Source organism: Gasterosteus aculeatus, chromosome 21 (genome assembly GCF_964276395.1).
Source record: "Gasterosteus aculeatus chromosome 21, fGasAcu3.hap1.1, whole genome shotgun sequence".
Taxonomy (NCBI): Eukaryota; Metazoa; Chordata; class Actinopteri; order Perciformes; family Gasterosteidae; genus Gasterosteus; species Gasterosteus aculeatus.
Genome location: NC_135708.1, coordinates 20,407,935 through 20,426,384, shown reverse-complemented (window position 1 = coordinate 20,426,384; position 18,450 = coordinate 20,407,935). Strand labels below are relative to the sequence as shown.

At 48.3% G+C, this 18,450-nt stretch overlaps 1 protein-coding gene across 28 annotated transcripts; it reads right to left on the bottom strand.

The window, feature by feature from the left end:
• Positions 1 to 60: 60 nt before the first annotated feature.
• map7d2b (MAP7 domain containing 2b) lies at positions 61 to 17,985 on the bottom strand. Of its 28 annotated transcripts, none has more exons than XM_078096281.1 (17): positions 17,901 to 17,983; positions 17,310 to 17,455; positions 16,359 to 16,442; positions 15,577 to 15,737; positions 13,657 to 13,819; positions 12,295 to 12,387; positions 10,166 to 10,255; positions 9,391 to 9,509; positions 8,794 to 8,867; positions 8,484 to 8,692; positions 8,166 to 8,304; positions 7,596 to 7,776; positions 4,575 to 4,679; positions 4,432 to 4,495; positions 3,678 to 3,804; positions 2,009 to 2,289; positions 61 to 1,826 (listed from the first exon to the last, which is right to left on the bottom strand). In XM_078096281.1, exons 2-16 carry the CDS (start codon positions 17,344 to 17,346, stop codon positions 2,013 to 2,015), a joined length of 1,923 nt encoding a protein of 640 aa, XP_077952407.1. In that variant the 5' UTR covers positions 17,347 to 17,455; positions 17,901 to 17,983; the 3' UTR covers positions 61 to 1,826; positions 2,009 to 2,012. The 28 variants fall into 28 exon arrangements, with proteins under 28 accessions (XP_077952407.1, XP_077952404.1, XP_077952411.1 ...); XM_078096278.1 differs by having other exon boundaries at positions 2,013 to 2,289; XM_078096285.1 differs by having other exon boundaries at positions 61 to 1,880; positions 2,009 to 2,268.
• Positions 17,986 to 18,450: the final 465 nt, after the last annotated feature.

Sequence of the window (18,450 nt, the reverse complement as noted above, 5' to 3'; positions counted from 1 at the left end):
ATGACCCTCCAAATATCTTCAGATCAATAACTGTGCAGGAAGTAAAAAGACAAACAGTGATTTTTGCAGTTCAGTTTTAATTTCAGTGCAGCATAAAGTCGACACACAGTGAGATATAATGATAAATAAAAGTGGCTGCATTAAGCTCTACACTACATTTGTCATTTCATAAGTCCCTCATTATGAATGTCAAAGATGAAACATCTTATACATTTTTGACTCTTTTCTCGTCCCCTCGAACCCAAGGTGTCAGTTTGCCATTTCTTATTAATCCGTCTCAGCGACGGCTGGATGAAGTATATTGTTCTTCTTCAGCAGTTATCCATGCACCACATCTACAATGATATATTCCACCAAGCTGCAGTGACACAGAGTTCTATAATATCGCATAAACATTGTGTCCTTTATTTTTAACTTCATATACAAGGAGGGGGGCACCCGGGGAATGATGAGCTTCAGCCCAATGTGGAGGAATAGCGAGCTGGGGGGAAAAGCACAGAAGAATGTGCCGAAGGTTGCCGCGGTGATGAGGGAACATTGTCCCCGTGACTGAGGACGCCGAGGTTGCGTCATCTGGAAGGTTTATTCAAATGAAGAAGTATATTCTGTGTGTGTTTCTATTTTTAAGGCTTATCCAAATGTTTAGGACAGTGACATGAATTAAATGTTAAAAGCACTAAAGGAGCGTAATAGTCCGGACGACACACGTGGGACCACGATGCCATCCGACGGCTTTTAAAGGCCGACGTCTGACAATTTCCAGCAAAAATCAAACAAACAATAAAAAATGATTTAGAACATCAAAAGTAAACCCCAATAAAATAAAATGATCCTTAAATAGTCAGAAATGTAGTTTTCTTTGTGGCTGATTATGAACACTGAAGGAATGAAATATTCTCCAGCAGAAAGGAGCGAGAGACTCGTCTTTCATGCTTTTGCCCCGCGGTGGGGTATTTGTTCTTCCTGTTGCCCGTCAGAGGGGTATGTTTCAGCTGTGGGGGGCGTGGGGGGGGTTTGGGAGCAGTGACACACACGATGAAGCTGCAGCTAGCGTGGTTACAGTCAGATACACAACACACCCTGTCAACATTTACCCCCACCTGCAGGAAGCAACACAAAGCCAAGCCACCAGATGAGAGCTCATGGGGGGGTCATAGGTCGTTGATGGTCGTCGGGGGCGACGGTAAATCTACAGCAGCTTTTTTAGTTTGTTTTTGTCAGGAGAACACGCTACGAGCACCAACGGGACGCTACGTCGCTCTTTATTCTGCCCCCCCAACATGAGCTGCTGCAGACTCCTCCACCCGCACAGGGCTATTTACAGAGGCCGACAAAAAGCAGGGATGAGATACTTTGAGTTATAGGTTGAGGCGCCGCAGACGGACGAATCCAGCTTCGCCAGGAAGAGGAAGAAGGAGGAAGAGGAGAAGCTCCTTCACGTGACGCTGAAACATTTCTATCTTTTTAACACGAATATTCAAATGATCTGGTAACTTGCATCAGACTACAATGTAGGGAGATACTGTAGAATGTGAATATATACTCAAGGATTTTAGCATATTTCCACAGAATGACGCAGAGATCAAACAAAGAAAAAAGACTAAATAAGCACAAGCACAATTTACTAAGTCAACGCTGAACCTGAACTCTACTACAACGACTTCCTCCTCTGTACTTTTGTCTAATCTGAGTCGGGGGGGAGGGTGGGGGGTGTCGTCCGTCTGCCTCCATGTGGCCACAAGCCGAGCTGTTAGTGTCGTCTGCTGATGCGGACGTGAAGGTAGTCGCTCTGCGTCGGTTCCGCGGGTGAAATGTGGATCGTGGTGCTGCAGGCGACAGAGTAGAGAACCGATCGAGCTTCAGTTTGTATTTACAACTCACTGAAACTAAAAAATACAATACAGTAAGGGACAATATGATAAGATACAAGCGCTGTGAATCACCAGCATAACATCAAATACTATATATATTTATACGTGTATACACGTTTACAGCAGAGGGTCTCTACTTGCCTACTGGACGTCCAGCTTGCTCGGCCCGACGCTGTGGATGAGCTGGGAGGACTCGGAGGCCACGCTGTAGGCTTGGATCAGAAGGTTCTTGTTGAGGTCCCCCACCCCGCTGCCGGCCTGCAGTTTGGGGTAGGCGGGGGTCTCCCCCCGGCCGTGGGCCTCCAGGTCCATGAGGTGCTCCAAGGTGCAGCCTTCAGGCCCCTCGGCGAGCGGGGAGAACTCGTGGGCGCTGGGCTGCTCGTCCCTGGACACTGGACTGATGGAGACAGATGGAGAACTTAAAGACACAATGGTGACAGAGACAGGACGTCTTATTAATTCAGAGTCGTTTCATTGGTTTCTTCATGAGGAGATGTGAGATGGAGGAGCTCCACGTTTTTATCCTTCTTACGTCTCTGAAACCAAACAAACAACCTTCAGTTCTGCCGAGTCCGACCAATACTGAAGAGTCCTAAAGCTGCATTCTGTGCAGTGACCAGCAGGGGGCGACTCCTCTGCTCCCATAGACGTCTATGAGGAAATGACTCTACTTCTCTGTAGTGACCAGCAGGGGGCGACTCCTCTGCTCCCATAGACGTCTATGAGGAAATGACTCTACTTCTCTGTAGTGACCAGCAGGGGGCGACTCCTCTGCTCCCATAGACGTCTATGAGGAAATGACTCTACTTCTCTGTAGTGACCAGCAGGGGGCGACTCCTCTGCTCCCATAGACGTCTATGAGGAAATGACTCTACTTCTCTGTAGTGACCAGCAGGGGGCGACTCCTCTGCTCCCATAGACGTCTATGAGGAAATGACTCTACTTCTCTGTAGTGACCAGCAGGGGGCGACTCCTCTGCTCCCATAGACGTCTATGAGGAAATGACTCTACTTCTCTGTAGTGACCAGCAGGGGGCGACTCCTCTGCTCCCATAGACGTCTATGAGGAAATGACTCTACTTCTCTGTAGTGACCAGCAGGGGGCGACTCCTCTGCTCCCATAGACGTCTATGAGGAAATTACTCTACTTCTCTGTAGTGACCAGCAGGGGGCGACTCCTCTGCTCCCGTAGACGTCTATGAGGAAATGACTCTACTTCTCTGTAGTGACCAGCAGGGGGCGACTCCTCTGCTCCCATAGACGTCTATGAGGAAATGACTCTACTTCTCTGCAGTGACCAGCAGGGGGCGACTCCTCTGCTCCCATAGACGTCTATGAGGAAATGACTCTACTTCTCTGTAGTGACCAGCAGGGGGCGACTCCTCTGCTCCCATAGACGTCTATGAGGAAATGACTCTACTTCTCTGTAGTGACCAGCAGGGGGCGACTCCTCTGCTCCCATAGACGTCTATGAGGAAATGACTCTACTTCTCTGTAGTGACCAGCAGGGGGCGACTCCTCTGCTCCCATAGACGTCTATGAGGAAATGACTCTACTTCTCTGTAGTGACCAGCAGGGGGCGACTCCTCTGCTCCCATAGACGTCTATGAGGAAATGACTCTACTTCTCTCTTGATTTATTCCCTCAGTAAACGTTGTACATGAGTTTATGGTCTCAAACTCACAGTACAGTACAGGAGGCTTTAAGGCGGGGCTTCACAATGATTGACAGGTCTCTACCACAAAGGTATACAGCGTCAGCTGAGACACCACCAGGGACAAAAGCGGAGACAAACAAAAACGCTCACCTGACGTCCATGGACTGTACTCCGTCAGACAGCTCGTCCACAAAGCTCTTATTCTCCAGGGGTCCCAGCAGGATGACGGGGGCTTCGGCCGGAGTGGGGGGGGCGTCGTCCTCCAACAGGGCCGCGGCTGCAGACACACAGCGGATATTAATGATGATGAAGACGGCGTTTAAAATCAAAATTAAAATAGAAATATAAGAGCAATAAGTAAAAAACAATGACTGATACGATGACCTTAATTATTGTGTTTGTCTGTAATTTATTATATAATGTAATAATACAAGTTATTTATTTTATCTCCTTCAATGTTCATATAATTAAATAGTCTACATTGGATTAGAGTAATATTTTACAATAATACTAGTTTTATATCTGTGATTGTACATGAATATAAATTTAAAATAAATGTGTTCTGGATATTAATTAAATATTTTACATATGAAAATGTTAGGTGAAATGTAGTAGAGTAATATAGCAAAACATGATACATTGTATAGACATTAACACAGCATGAAATATACAATATATCCCAAACAATAGTAGAAATAAATGTAAAACTATTTTTTTTAATACTGAAATTTCTTTGCAGTGATCACATTTTTAAATAGTCCTTATACACACGCTTTAAATGGATCTGTATAATTATCAATCCATAAACTCATTTTAGTGACCAAACTGTCCTTAAATAATTATGTTTTATACTCCCTGAAGATGTTCCGAAGCCTTCACATTACGTCAGTAAGAGAAGCTTCACCTGCAGCACCAGACAGCGGCTCCGCTTCGCTCTTCCTCGTCCTCTTCATGATCTCCTCGATCCTCTGTGCAGAAAAAAGGAGGTCAAAGGTCAAGAGGTCCAATCAACCCCCATAAGCCCTCAAGTGAAGAAGACCTCGGTACCTTCTTCCTCTGCAGCCTCTCCTGCTCCTCCTGGATGTGCAGCAGCTCCCTCTCCTTCCTCTTCCTCTCCGCCTCCCTCTGGGCTCTCAGCACGGCCTCCTCCCTCTGAAACACAAACACCACCCACTGAGCCACAGCTACACCACCTTCCCTCTGAAACACAAACACCACCTGCTGAGCCACAGCTACACCACCTTCCCTCTGAAACACAAACACCACCCACTGAGCCACAGCTACACCACCTTCCCTCTGAAACACAAACACCACCTGCTGAGCCACAGCTACACCACCTTCCCTCTGAAACACAAACACCACCTGCTGAGCCACAGCTACACCACCTTCCCTCTGAAACACAAACACCACCCACTGAGCCACAGCTACACCACCTTCCCTCTGAAACACAAACACCACCCACTGAGCCACACCACCTTCCCTCTGAAACACAAACACCACCCACTGAGCCACAGCCCCAACACCTTCCCTCTGAAACACAAACACCACCTGCTGAGCCACAGCTACACCACCTTCCCTCTGAAACACAAACACCACCCACTGAGCCACAGCTACACCACCTTCCCTCTGAAACACAAACACCACCTGCTGAGCCACAGCTACACCACCTTCCCTCTGAAACACAAACACCACCTGCTGAGCCACAGCTACACCACCTTCCCTCTGAAACACAAACACCACCCACTGAGCCACAGCTACACCACCTTCCCTCTGACACACAAACACCACCCACTGAGCCACACCACCTTCCCTCTGAAACACAAACACCACCCACTGAGCCACAGCCCCAACACCTTCCCTCTGAAACACAAACACCACCCGCTGAGCCACAGCTACACCACCTTCCCTCTGAAACACAAACACCACCTGCTGAGCCACAGCTACACCACCTTCCCTCTGAAACACAAACACCACCCACTGAGCCACAGCTACACCACCTTCCCTCTGAAACACAAACACCACCTGCTGAGCCACAGCTACACCACCTTCCCTCTGAAACACAAACACCACCTGCTGAGCCACAGCTACACCACCTTCCCTCTGAAACACAAACACCACCCACTGAGCCACAGCCCCAACACCTTCCCTCTGAAACACAAACACCACCCGCTGAGCCACAGCTACACCACCTTCCCTCTGAAACACAAACACCACCTGCTGAGCCACAGCTACACCACCTTCCCTCTGAAACACAAACACCACCCACTGAGCCACAGCTACACCACCTTCCCTCTGAAACACAAACACCACCTGCTGAGCCACAGCTACACCACCTTCCCTCTGAAACACAAACACCACCTGCTGAGCCACAGCTACACCACCTTCCCTCTGAAACACAAACACCACCCACTGAGCCACAGCCCCAACACCTTCCCTCTGAAACACAAACACCACCCGCTGAGCCACAGCTACACCACCTTCCCTCTGAAACACAAACACCACCCACTGAGCCACAGCTACACCACCTTCCCTCTGAAACACAAACACCACCCACTGAGCCACAGCTACACCACCTTCCCTCTGAAACACAAACACCACCTGCTGAGCCACAGCTACACCACCTTCCCTCTGAAACACAAACACCACCCACTGAGCCACAGCTACACCACCTTCCCTCTGAAACACAAACACCACCCACTGAGCCACACCACCTTCCCTCTGAAACACAAACACCACCCACTGAGCCACAGCCCCAACACCTTCCCTCTGAAACACAAACACCACCTGCTGAGCCACAGCTACACCACCTTCCCTCTGAAACACAAACACCACCCACTGAGCCACAGCTACACCACCTTCCCTCTGAAACACAAACACCACCTGCTGAGCCACAGCTACACCACCTTCCCTCTGAAACACAAACACCACCCACTGAGCCACAGCTACACCACCTTCCCTCTGAAACACAAACACCACCTGCTGAGCCACAGCTACACCACCTTCCCTCTGAAACACAAACACCACCTGCTGAGCCACAGCTACACCACCTTCCCTCTGAAACACAAACACCACCCACTGAGCCACAGCTACACCACCTTCCCTCTGAAACACAAACACCACCCACTGAGCCACACCACCTTCCCTCTGAAACACAAACACCACCCGCTGAGCCACAGCTACACCACCTTCCCTCTGAAACACAAACACCACCCACTGAGCCACAGCTACACCACCTTCCCTCTGAAACACAAACACCACCTGCTGAGCCACAGCTACACCACCTTCCCTCTGAAACACAAACACCACCCACTGAGCCACACCACCTTCCCTCTGAAACACAAACACCACCCGCTGAGCCACAGCTACACCACCTTCCCTCTGAAACACAAACACCACCCACTGAGTCACACCACCTTCCCTCTGAAACACAAACACCACCCACTGAGCCACAGCCCCACCACCTTCCCTCTGAAACACAAACACCACCCGCTGAGCCACAGCCACACCACCTTCCCTCTGAAACACAAACACCACCCACTGAGACACAGCTACACCACCTTCCCTCTGAAACACAAACACCACCCACTGAGCCACAGCTACACCACCTTCCATCTGAAACACAAACACCACCCGCTGAGCCACAGCCACACCACCTTCCCTCTGAAACACAAACACCACCCGCCGAGCCACAGCTACACCACCTTCCCTCTGAAACAGAAACACCACCCACTCACTGGAGAACAGCTTCATAAGTTCTGTCTGGCAGCAATGCAGAGGGTCAGAATATTCTAAATAATTGTTCCTTTCAACTGACATTTATTCTTTTAGGTTCTAAAAACATTTTGTCCAAAAGGGAAACTGAAAGAAATGGCGTTTTTTTTCCCCAAAGCCACCAGACTCCATTGAAAAAAGCAGTGATTCTACCTCACAGCAGCAACGCTTTGTTTTTGTGAGAGATGAAATGACCTTTCTGTCAATGGAGTCTGGTGCTCGCAAACAGCTTAACTTCTTTCTTTTCTGTCTGTTTACTGTTTACGAGTGGACAAAACAACAGATAAACAAATGCACCTCTCTGTCCAGCTGGTCCTGCATGTCCTTCCACCTCTGCTCCTTCTGCCGCCTCTCCTCGTCCTCCCGGTTCCTCCTCTCCTCCTCCCGCCTCGCCTTCTCCTCCTCGGCCTGCAGCGCCGCCCTCTCCTGCCGCTCCCTCGCCTCCTGCTGCCTCCTCTGCTCCTCCACGGCCCTCAGCCTGCGGGCGTCATTATGGACAAAATACGATGTAACCGCAGGAAAAATAATCAAATAGAATATTAAAATGTATTTCAAATATATATTAACTGGTAAATATTATATTATTAAAAAGTATACAGCAACAGTAAAATCATGTCATTGTCCTCAGACCAACAGGAATGATCCATAAAGAAACATATTAACAGGTAAATATATATATATATATATAGATGGGAGGAAGAAAAAGTATTATTATCTTCTCCATGAACACAAACAAATGTTTGGCTGCTTCTTCTGACGATCACAAATACAAAGATTTACGAATCACAGAAGACAAAGAAGCATCATCGAGGTGAAGAAGGAGGGACTTATGGCGGCCCATCAAAATAAAAGCATAGCTCCGCCCACCTCTCCTCCTCCAGCCGCTGTCTCTCCTCCTGCTCCTTCTGTATGCGAGCCAGGCGGCGCCGCTCGGCCAGCAGGCGGGACGCCTCCTCGGCATCCGTCGTCCCGCCGACGCTCCGTCCCGTCGGCGTCCCCGGGGACTCTGTGGGGAGGAGACAAGGAGCACCAATCACAGCGCGGCTTTGGGACTCTCTGTCTTCTTCTCCGGTGTAGACTGTGTAGTGTCTCTTCTGACAACAAAATGTCCCGTTGCTACGGAAACTACTTCATCAATCTAAAATGAGTCGGTACGATGTGACTAAAGTGTAAAAACACTTTTACCTGCATTCAGTTCTTTGCTGGTGGATTTGGGAATCTTTTTCTCCGAGGTCTCAGATTTGGTGCATTTCCTCTCCAGGGTGCTGTGACCTTTGACCTCGGGGTGACCCCTGTCGTCGGAGCCGGGGGTGGTGGCCCTGTGCCGCAGAGGGGAGGGGGGGTACTGGCCGGGGGAGCAGGGAGACTGGGCCCGACTCCTGTTTGACCTCACCCTAAAAACCAGGAGAACCAGGTGAGGTCAGCGGGACTGGAGCCCGGAGAGGCCTGTGTGTGTGTGTGTGTGTGTGTGTGTGTGTGTGTGTGCGCGTTGTACCGTTTGGGTGTAGCAGGGCCCTTGCTGTTGCCCCTGAAGGAACTACTGCGGGCCGGTGCGTTTAGGTTTTCCCCCTTCAGGTCACAAAATACAACACCAGAAAAACACGTTATGAAGAAGAATGAAACTGTGATGTTTTATAAATCACTTGTTGTGTGTTTATAGTGACACGACTGTGTATAAGAAGTGGACGTCATGGCGTCGCTCGTCGGTTTGTGGAGTGACGTTTTGACGCCTCTAGTAACGCACTTTGTCCGTTGTCATCTGTTTTTTTGCAACCAGCGAACAGGTGACCAAATAAGGACTGAGGAGTGACGAAGAGACGCAGTATTAAAAAGTTTAAAAGTACCGACTAGACTGGGAAATAAAAGATAAGCTGGTGGCTTAAAGCTCATGATTAAATAAACACGTTATTGCCAAATGCAGGTAAATAAGTTTATAATGCGCCACAATCGTGCACATTTAAAGAGCATTAAACTCTGCAAAATACATTTGCAGAGAGGCTTATTTTTTTCTGTTACAGCTGAACATTTGTTTTGCGTGTGTGTGTGCGTGTGTGTGTGTGCGTGCGTGTGTGCGTGCGTGTGAGCGTCTGACCGGGGACGCTTTGCCTCTGGACGTGTCCTCGGGGAGTCCGGCGATGCTCCTACGGTTGGAGGAACTTCTGTTTGGTCTGTGGTTGCTGGGGGAAGCTGTTCGATGGGACACAAAAGACACTGACATGTCACGAAACACCACACACGCAGACACACAAACACATGTATACACACAGTGAAGTGGATACAACAAGTCAGAAAGCGCCAATTACTACGATGTGAGCAAATCAATCAAGAAATAAAAGAGAAGAGAAACTTTCTTCCTTTTCCTTGAATCCTGAGATTTGTGTGTTTAACCACTTGTAGTATAAATTGTAGTACTTATAGTATTATATGTACCCATCTTAAAAAAACATAAGTATCATGGTCAGAAGCAGTTTAGTCCGTTAATCCCTCTATTGTTGAGTGAAATGTAGCCACACATAAATCATCAACCTGAGTGAAATTGAATTTCATATAATCCAAATTAATAAGGCAATTCATTAATTTGACCCCGTTTTCAAAAACAGAAAAATATTAGTAAGAAAAAATAATAATAAGACGGAGAAAGAAATTACACTTTATTCAAAGAAAGGAGGACTTTATTAACAAATGAAAATAATTTACTACTACGATCAACGAAATAATAATAGTGTCAGTTTGTATATTATTACAGTTTCTAAATGATGTATTAGACAATAACAAAGTCCGTTGATAAACTATGAATCATCATCAATACCCGTTTATCTTTTACATGCGCGTGTTTAATAACAGTGACGTAATGGGCAGCGCCTCACCTCTCTCTGGCGAGTGGAGGGCAGCTGACGAGGTGGAGAGCTGCTTGCTGATTGGCTGATCCATGCCGGGCGGAGACAGGAAGTCACTCACTGATTTATAAAAACAAACAGAAACGCTAATCACTCACAGCGCACGCGGAGATGACAGCGAATCAAAAGCTCCCACTGCCGCCGCGCGGGAGGGTGACGTCGTTGTCGCGTTCATGAACCGCCCATCGCCACGGGAAAGGCCACGCCTCCGATCGATGAACCCGGTGATCGATGGACCTTCGGCGGTGACGTGAGGCGCAAACGAAGCAGCACGACGCGGAGAAATCCGCCTCGTCACGTCGGAGGAGGAAGCCGACGCAGAGGCAGCCGCTGCAGTGCCGGCGGGGGGGAGGGGGAGGTTTCCTACGGCCCCTGAAGGCACCGCGGCAGCCTCCACACACCGTGAGATGATCACTTTGACCCAGGATGAGATTCTTTTGGCCATTGATACAATCTGCTCATGAAACATGTGTAAAGCTCCAGGATGATACGATGTCCTAAATATGATCGTTTCTATCACAAGGCGTCTATTTGCTTTAGACAAGAAGGTCGATGCTAATCTCGTATCAGGCAGCAGCTGTTTTCATTTGGCTTAGATCTAAAACAAAATGTCATATTCTGCTGCTTTCATAAGAGGTTGTTGTTTCCCCCCAAATGCTTCTACTCTGCATCAGTAACGTTCACACTTAATATCTCATTAAACCCTTTAATGCATCACACCCAACGTCAAATTCAACAAACATCAACAAACATCTGCGGCTTCTGAATAACAGAATGGAATGATTGCATTGTGTGTGTGTGTGTGTGTGTGTGTGTGTGTGTGTGTGTGTGTGTGTGTGTGTGTGATGTAGGTGGGGTGTAATAAGTTCTACAGACAGCTACAGGGTGAATGTCTGGTATGATGTATGTTGTGTGTGTGTGTGTGTGTGTGTGTGTGTGTGTGTGTTTGTGCATAGCTCCCTGCTGAGGAGGATTTTTATCCACCACAGAATGCGGCCTTGGGCCAGAAAGACAGGAAGTGGAGCAGCCCTTTGTTGTGAAAAGGACGTGGGATTGTGCGTGCGTGCGTGCGTGCGTGCGTGCGTGCGTGTGTGTGTGTGTGTTGGGCGGGGCCGACGGAGGACCAGACATCATCATCACACAGGAGAAATACCGTGAACTGTTGATAAAACTGATGAACAATAGCACCAATGTTACACACGCATGAACACACAAACACACACACGTGTTGAGGTCTTTGTCTTTGTCTGGATTTCTTTGCCTTAATGCTTCTTTGGATCAAACTGCTTCTTTTAAAACTTCACACTCAGCTTGTGTTAAATAACAGCTTTTATAACTGATAATATTAAAAACCATAAAAAGCTTCACTGAGCTCTCGTCAGATGTCAAATGTCTCAGCGGCTTAAACTGTATCAGGAATCAGGAAACATTTATTTTGCTAAATATGTCAATATGTCAAACATACAAGGAATTAGTCTTGGCGGTTGGCGTGTGACAGTAGAGGCGTCTGTTGGTCTTAATTAAAAACAAACAGGAACTAACTTCACCGTGTTTTTCTTCATCATCGTCTGTAAACTTTGACTAAAGGATGTAAAACCTTTAATGTCCAGTAGTCTGCATTAGTGAACACGTGGAGCGTCGCAGCACACGTCTCACTGCTGCCCGACGCAAAGTATTCATTTCATTTTAAAACAACTTAAGAGACTAAATATCTGATTAAAAAAACTGAAACATTTCATCATTTTCATGTGTACTTTTCCAAACAATTAAAAAGGTTTTAACATGATTAGCGAGTCCCTGAATCGGATTATTACTGCAGATATTCCACATTTACATGCGTGTGCATGTTTACTTACGTTGGTTTTCTACAGCAATAAGCTCATTGAACAGATGGAATCGTCACATCTGACCTGACGCGTGCGTGTGGCGCGTACACGTATGTGCAGCGTGTTTTAGGCGTGTACTCAAATGAAATAGATCAGCAGACACGTGAACACAGTCGGGGGATGACGCAGCCGGCGGGACGGAGGCATGCGGGAGAAGGGGGGGCGGGGGCGGGGGGGTGGGGGGGGGATGAGCGTGAGTCATGTGATCTGTACCGTTACGGGATTGTCTGGCGCTGGAGGAAGCAGCAGGAAGCTCATTGGACAGAGCGGAGCCAATGGCAGGGCAGGGCGGGGTCTTAGGGTTACCTGGGCGACAGGTGAAGCAAGAGCGGAGAAAAGCAAAGCGTTACAGACGGGGCGCACACAGCGGGACGCCCCGGCAGGAAGTGACCCGTCAAAGCGCCGCGCGGGATCCTTAGAGGACGAGTGTTTCCTCCTCACGTCTATGACACGATAAGACAGCGACCAGGACATCAGTCACACCCAGAGAACCTCGCTGGAGGAGCAGCGGTCTGACAGAAGCCCTTCTGTCCTCCATCAGCCCGTTACCACGAGCTGGAGAAACATCTGCACACACACACACACACACACACACACACACACACACTCTCTCTCTCTAGTGGGCCGCTGTCCTTTAGCCGAGTGGAGCGGTAAGACGAGCTGCTGCTGTTTCTGCTGCAGTGAGCGCTCGGCTGATCCCAGAGCAGCTCTCTCTGCCGGGCCGGCTCTGATCCGGGGGGGTGGTGTCGGCGCCACGCGGCGCTCCTCAATAATTGATGGCGATGTGAGCGCAGGACGGGGAGCCTCACCCGGCTGCCGATGAGAGGGGACGAGTGATAACGGTGCTGAACGGTGGCGGAACACGAACCGGCTTTGGGTACCCGACCCTAGTGATGGAGGCGGGAGGAGACGAGGACGGGACGAGGACGGGACGAGGACGGGACGAGGACGGGATGAGGACGAGACGGACCAATGGTGTCTCTTGCCTCTTTGTGTCAGCGGTGCCTTCAAGGTTAGGTGTGTAACTGAATGAGAGCGGCCTCCCAGCTCGGGGGAGGGGACGGGGTGGGGGGGTCTGGGGCTCCTGGGGCGACGGAGCAGCAGCGTACACATGCAAACACACACACACACACACACACACTCTCACACACACACACACACGCGCACACACACACACCTGTGGCTGATTTCAACCAAAGACCACCAGCTAACAGCAGCTTCAATGTGTCTGACAGCACAGACACACCAGAAACACACACACGCAGACAGACACACACACAGACGCAAACATAGACCCACAATGCACACACACACAGACACACACACACACACGGCGTGTCCTCACCCTGTGAGGTTTATACACAAAGCAGCTCCTGCATTGCAGCCTCCACACCCTTTTCCTTCCACTGTCCTTCTCCACCCATCTTCTGTTGTATCACACGTCCTCCACCGCTTTGTCCTCCCCACCCTTTCATCCCTCCACCCTCCAGACCCCCCCCCCTCCCCCACACTATAACACCTCCCAGCCCCCATCATGCTCTCCTGTTCTCAAACCACTGACATCATAGTACTCACCCTCCACTCCGTCAGGCGGTCCTCCCCAGGTCCAGCGCTTAGGCCTGTTGTCCAGGTGGTCTCGAGCCTCCCCCCCTCCTCCTCCCCCTCCTCCTCCTCCTCCTCCTCCTCCTCGTCTCTCGGCGCCTCCTGCTCTCCGGCGGACCAGGGCCTCCAGCCTCTCCTGCTCGTTGCGTTCGGAAACGGGGAAGAACAGAGACTCTCTTACCGAACCATCGCTACGGCGACGGGTGCCCGGCGACGCGCACGGAGACGGCTGCGCCATGGTTACCGCATGCAGCAGCCTCGCCCCTCTGTCCTCCATCACCCTCGCGTTTGCCCGTGTGTCTGCCGGCGGCGAACCGGACGCTCGATGGCTGGCTCGGCTGTCACTCAGCGATGCATGACACTCTCTCTCTCTCCGTATCTCTACCTCTCTCTCTCTCTCTCCGTATCTCTACCTCTCTCTCTCTCTTGCTACACCTCCTTCTCTCGCTCTGTATCTCTACCTCTCTCTCTCTCTCTCTCTCTCTCCCTGTCTCTCCACCTCTGTGTCTCTCTCCCTCTCTCTCTCCCTCTCTCTCTCTCTCTCTGTCTCTAGGTAACACTGACTCACCCTTTCTTCCTCTCCTCCCTCACATATCGCTCACCCCGCCCTCTCCCCCTCTCAGTCGATCTCACAGAGCAGTTTAGTGAGGGGGGAGGGGACAGAGACCCCCCCCCCACACACAGACTGGTGGATTGGATATTGATAATGGTTGCAATGGTTTTTTATCTGTCACACACACATTGTAATAAAATATGAAATACGCACAAGCCGCAACAACAACACAATATTATTGATTCACACGTAAGCTTCGCTTAAAGGTGCTCTCCTGTAATTTTACTATATTATACAGTAAATATTCATTTACTTGAGTTTATATATTACATTTATCATTTCCTGACCTATTGATTGATAACAAAAATGATCTTCTTTTTGATTTACAACCACATTCTTTATCTTGTATGTTTGTCATACATATTTACATATATATATATATATATATATATATATATATATATATATATATATATATATATATATATATATATAAATAGAGAGAGGATGGAAACCTCAGCATGGTGAAGGGGGGTTGCTGAATGCAGAGTCACGCACAAACCGCATAAACAGAGAGCAGTTCAGGGAATTAAAATAAGAGAGCGGGGGGGTCATCGGGGGGGGGGGGGGGGGGCAGGATGACGAGCCGCCGTTTACTCATTTTCTCTGCAATAAACTGGAGATTTCTATGAGTATTTAATCTGTGATTGATCATGTTCATTGGAGCTCTTTGGCAACAATAAATAAAAAGCGTATAAACACCATGAAGTGGCTCCAATAATTACAGATCACAACCAGAAAGAGACGCCTGAAGATTTAGCCCAGAAATCAATAAACGGATCAAAGAATCAATGCCCTCGTTCGCTGGCTGATGTGTGATTATAAATTCACTCTCTTTGGATTTCATTCTGCGGCAGAAAAAACAGGCAAACTTATTATTTTTCAGAGGAAGGAGCCGTGAGAAAGTTGTCGTGATGCACTAATTAATGTTTCATATCAGATATATTTATATATTCTGTGTATTGACACCTGAAAACATGTGTAATAAATTGTTATGATCGTCATGGTGATCACGTGGCAGCAAAGCCTACAAATGATTAATGGAACTATGATTTATTACAAATTCAGCATGTAAACATTTTGGTGGGATTAGTTTGGTTTTTTCTTTATCAAAAAGTCAAGTTTCCATATTTTTGTTTGTATTAATCTCATGAAGTCACTGGTTCGATCTTTGAGCTTGTTTACTTCATTTTGTAGATCTGCAGTAATTTTGGTCCTCGGCATTCTGAACATTAAGCACAGCTGTGACATCACTACGTTAACGCGCCGCGGCCTCTGACCTTCTCGGCCTCCTGCTGCTGGCGCCTCTTCTCGCCGGCGGCCGCCCGGCGCTGCTGCTCCTTCCTCTTCTGCACCTCCATCTTCCTCCCTCGCTCCTCGGCGCAGCGGTCCAGCTGCTGCTGGGCGCGGCGCTCCTTGTCCCGCAGCACCTCCTCCTTCTCTGAGCACGGGGAGGGAGGGGGGGGGGGGGAGTGGGGGAGGGGGGGTTAATGGAGTTCTTGTCTACACATCGCACTACACCTCAGAGACACCAGAGTTATCTGCTATAATACAGTATATCTGCTTTACAATGTTGCTTTTGACACATGAACCCCTCCAGTGAAGGTTTTAACATCAAGTTTTAAACGACGCGTGACGAAATGGACCCGGACAGCAACAAGGAGCGAGCATCTGGAACATCTGGGTGCATCGTACTGGAAATATAGATATAATAAAACGATTACTGGGATCTTAGTTTCATTCCTTATCTCACAACATCGTCTCACAAAGGAACTCTTCATCCTTCAGTTCATCACCATCATCACATTACATCACAGGTCACTCAGCGGACGCTTTAATCCGAAGCAACTTACATTGCATTTTTTAACCTACGGTTTTTACATTTTGCCCGGGGAACAATAATAGAGGTTAGGTGTCTTGCTCAGGGACACTTCACAGGGTTCAAACCACCAACCCTGCGGTTACGGGCGCACCGTGTCTACTTCATGCGCCACCATCCATGCAATCCTCAGGAAGGAACACTTCATCCTTTATCACAATCATCGATTGTTAGACGTTGTACCTGGAGGGCTGCTGTGATTGGTCGGGGATCGAGCGGGAGATGAGTTCCTACTGGTGGTCAGCGGTGCGGGAGGCGGGGCTAAAGCTGTGATTTTTTTTGGGAGGGGGAAGAGAGAGAAGAGTCATAACATGATTCACGCTTCACCACCAGCAGATCTAAAAATAATGTAAAGCTGGAGCATCTTTAAATGGCGTCGGATTGCTATAAATGTCCCCATGGTGCCTCAGGGGTCAGGGGTCATCGTGAGCTGTCCATGCAGGACCCCCGAGCGTACCCCCCCCCCCCCCCCCCCTGCATGCATGCGTGCACACAGCTGCAATAACACACACATTGAATAATGTAATATATGCAAATCTGATTCGTCTTCAGTCCAAAGTGACATCGTGTGCAGGAGACGAATCAGCTGAATCACATGTTTTTATCGGTGGTTCCAGCTGATGTCAGATGAAGAAGGTGCTGCACAAATGATGCAATAGTTAAATAAAAAGGCCTTTTTAGGAGCATAAAAGAACACATAGCTTACTAAAAGACAACTAAAAAGAACATATTCTGCATCCAAGACTAAATGTACGCAGCAGACCCCCATTATTTATTTATTTATTTTATTTTAAATATTACTCACAAGGCTTCTATTACACGTAAGGAATGCAGAAGCTCTTAATGCACTTTGAGATGGCAACGCAGATTTAAAGGCTTCATCTGCGCACATAACAATGGCGGATCAATGGAAATAAAACATATAACGACCAGGACGCTGGATGCTTTCCTATTTTAGAGGTGACACGGCTATTTTAAATGTACAGGACACGTGACAGCGACGCATCAAGGAGAACGTTTAAATATAAACGTACCTTTGCTACCAGGAAGTCACATCAACAGCCAGCCTGTCCGGTAGGAACTGCGTGCGTGCATTTACCGGGAATACGCCGAGAGAAGGTGTGTTCCTCTCACCTGTCATGTCGCGGCAGCTCGGACCCACGTGGGTCATCAGGAGCCGGAGGGCCGTTGGGGTGAAGAAGAGCTGCCGCAGAGCGCCGCTGCCCCGCGGTGACTCAGGGAAACGACGTCAGCCTTAAAGGAGGATGTCGCTGTGTTCACTGAAAAACTGTGTTACCGTCAATCAACAGCACAAGAGAAAAGACGGCGCGGTCTACTTTTTACTCATCTAAAAAAAAGAAAACGTTTGACTTTCATTTCCAAAAAAAAAATGAAATCATAAGAGATTTAAATGTCTCTATTTCCCCCCTTAACGGGTAAACTGTGTGTGTCCTGTGGACCGCGTCACTCACAGGTTTACATGTTAATGCGCCAAAAGAAATAAATCACCGCTCGCGCCCATCATGCGTCGCCTAGCGACCAGCCGCTCGTCGCTTGGCGGAGGGATTTAATCACAATGAATGTACATTTATTTCCCCCAAATGGTTTCGACTCTTCACTGCTTTATTTATTTATGTCACCGGTCGTAAACGGGGCATTTCAGGTAAACATAATCTCAAATATTTCGATTTTCTTTTATAATAAAGGTGTCACCCCCCTACTCACGTGCTGATGGAACGTCGTGCCTTCGGACGGTAAAGCAGCGCACGTGCCCGCGCTCAAGCGAACCCCCCAGCGACTGAATGACGTCACACTTAAAGAAAAACGGAGCTGCTATGTGGGTCACATGCACGCACGCACACAACCGATGTCCACGCTGGATGTATATTGTCATGATGAAACATGAAAACCATCACGACCGCATAGTGTGTGTAATTATAAACAAATACAACCTGAAAAACACGCTACAGGGAAGAAATTACCACTTTAACAAGTACAATGTTTGCATTGGAAATATACTTATTAAATTATATATATAATTTAATAAATGATGAAACTGCAATGTATTCATCAATTTGAAAAAGATACATATATGCAATTATCTAAAAAAATGTCTATACATATTTGATGTAATGCCATAATAGGAAAAAGTGAGAAGCACACGGAGACGGCAGCTCAAGGTCATTTCTGTCCCCCTCCGAAGGACGGAGACAAGTCTCTCCACAGCAGCTCAGCGGCGCCCTCTTCAGACGGCGCAGGACGTTGAGCAAAATCA

Coding starts and splice junctions, on each gene's coding strand:
- map7d2b (XM_078096281.1), bottom strand. CDS start 17,346: ATGACCCACGTGGGTCCGAGCTGCCGCGACATGACAG. Junction 4,680..7,595: donor AGGACCAGCTGGACAGAGAG/GTGCATTTGTTT, acceptor TTTGTGTTTCAG/AGGGAGGAGGCCGTGCTGAG. Junction 3,805..4,431: donor GCCGCTGTCTGGTGCTGCAG/GTGAAGCTTCTC, acceptor GTGTGTCTGCAG/CCGCGGCCCTGTTGGAGGAC.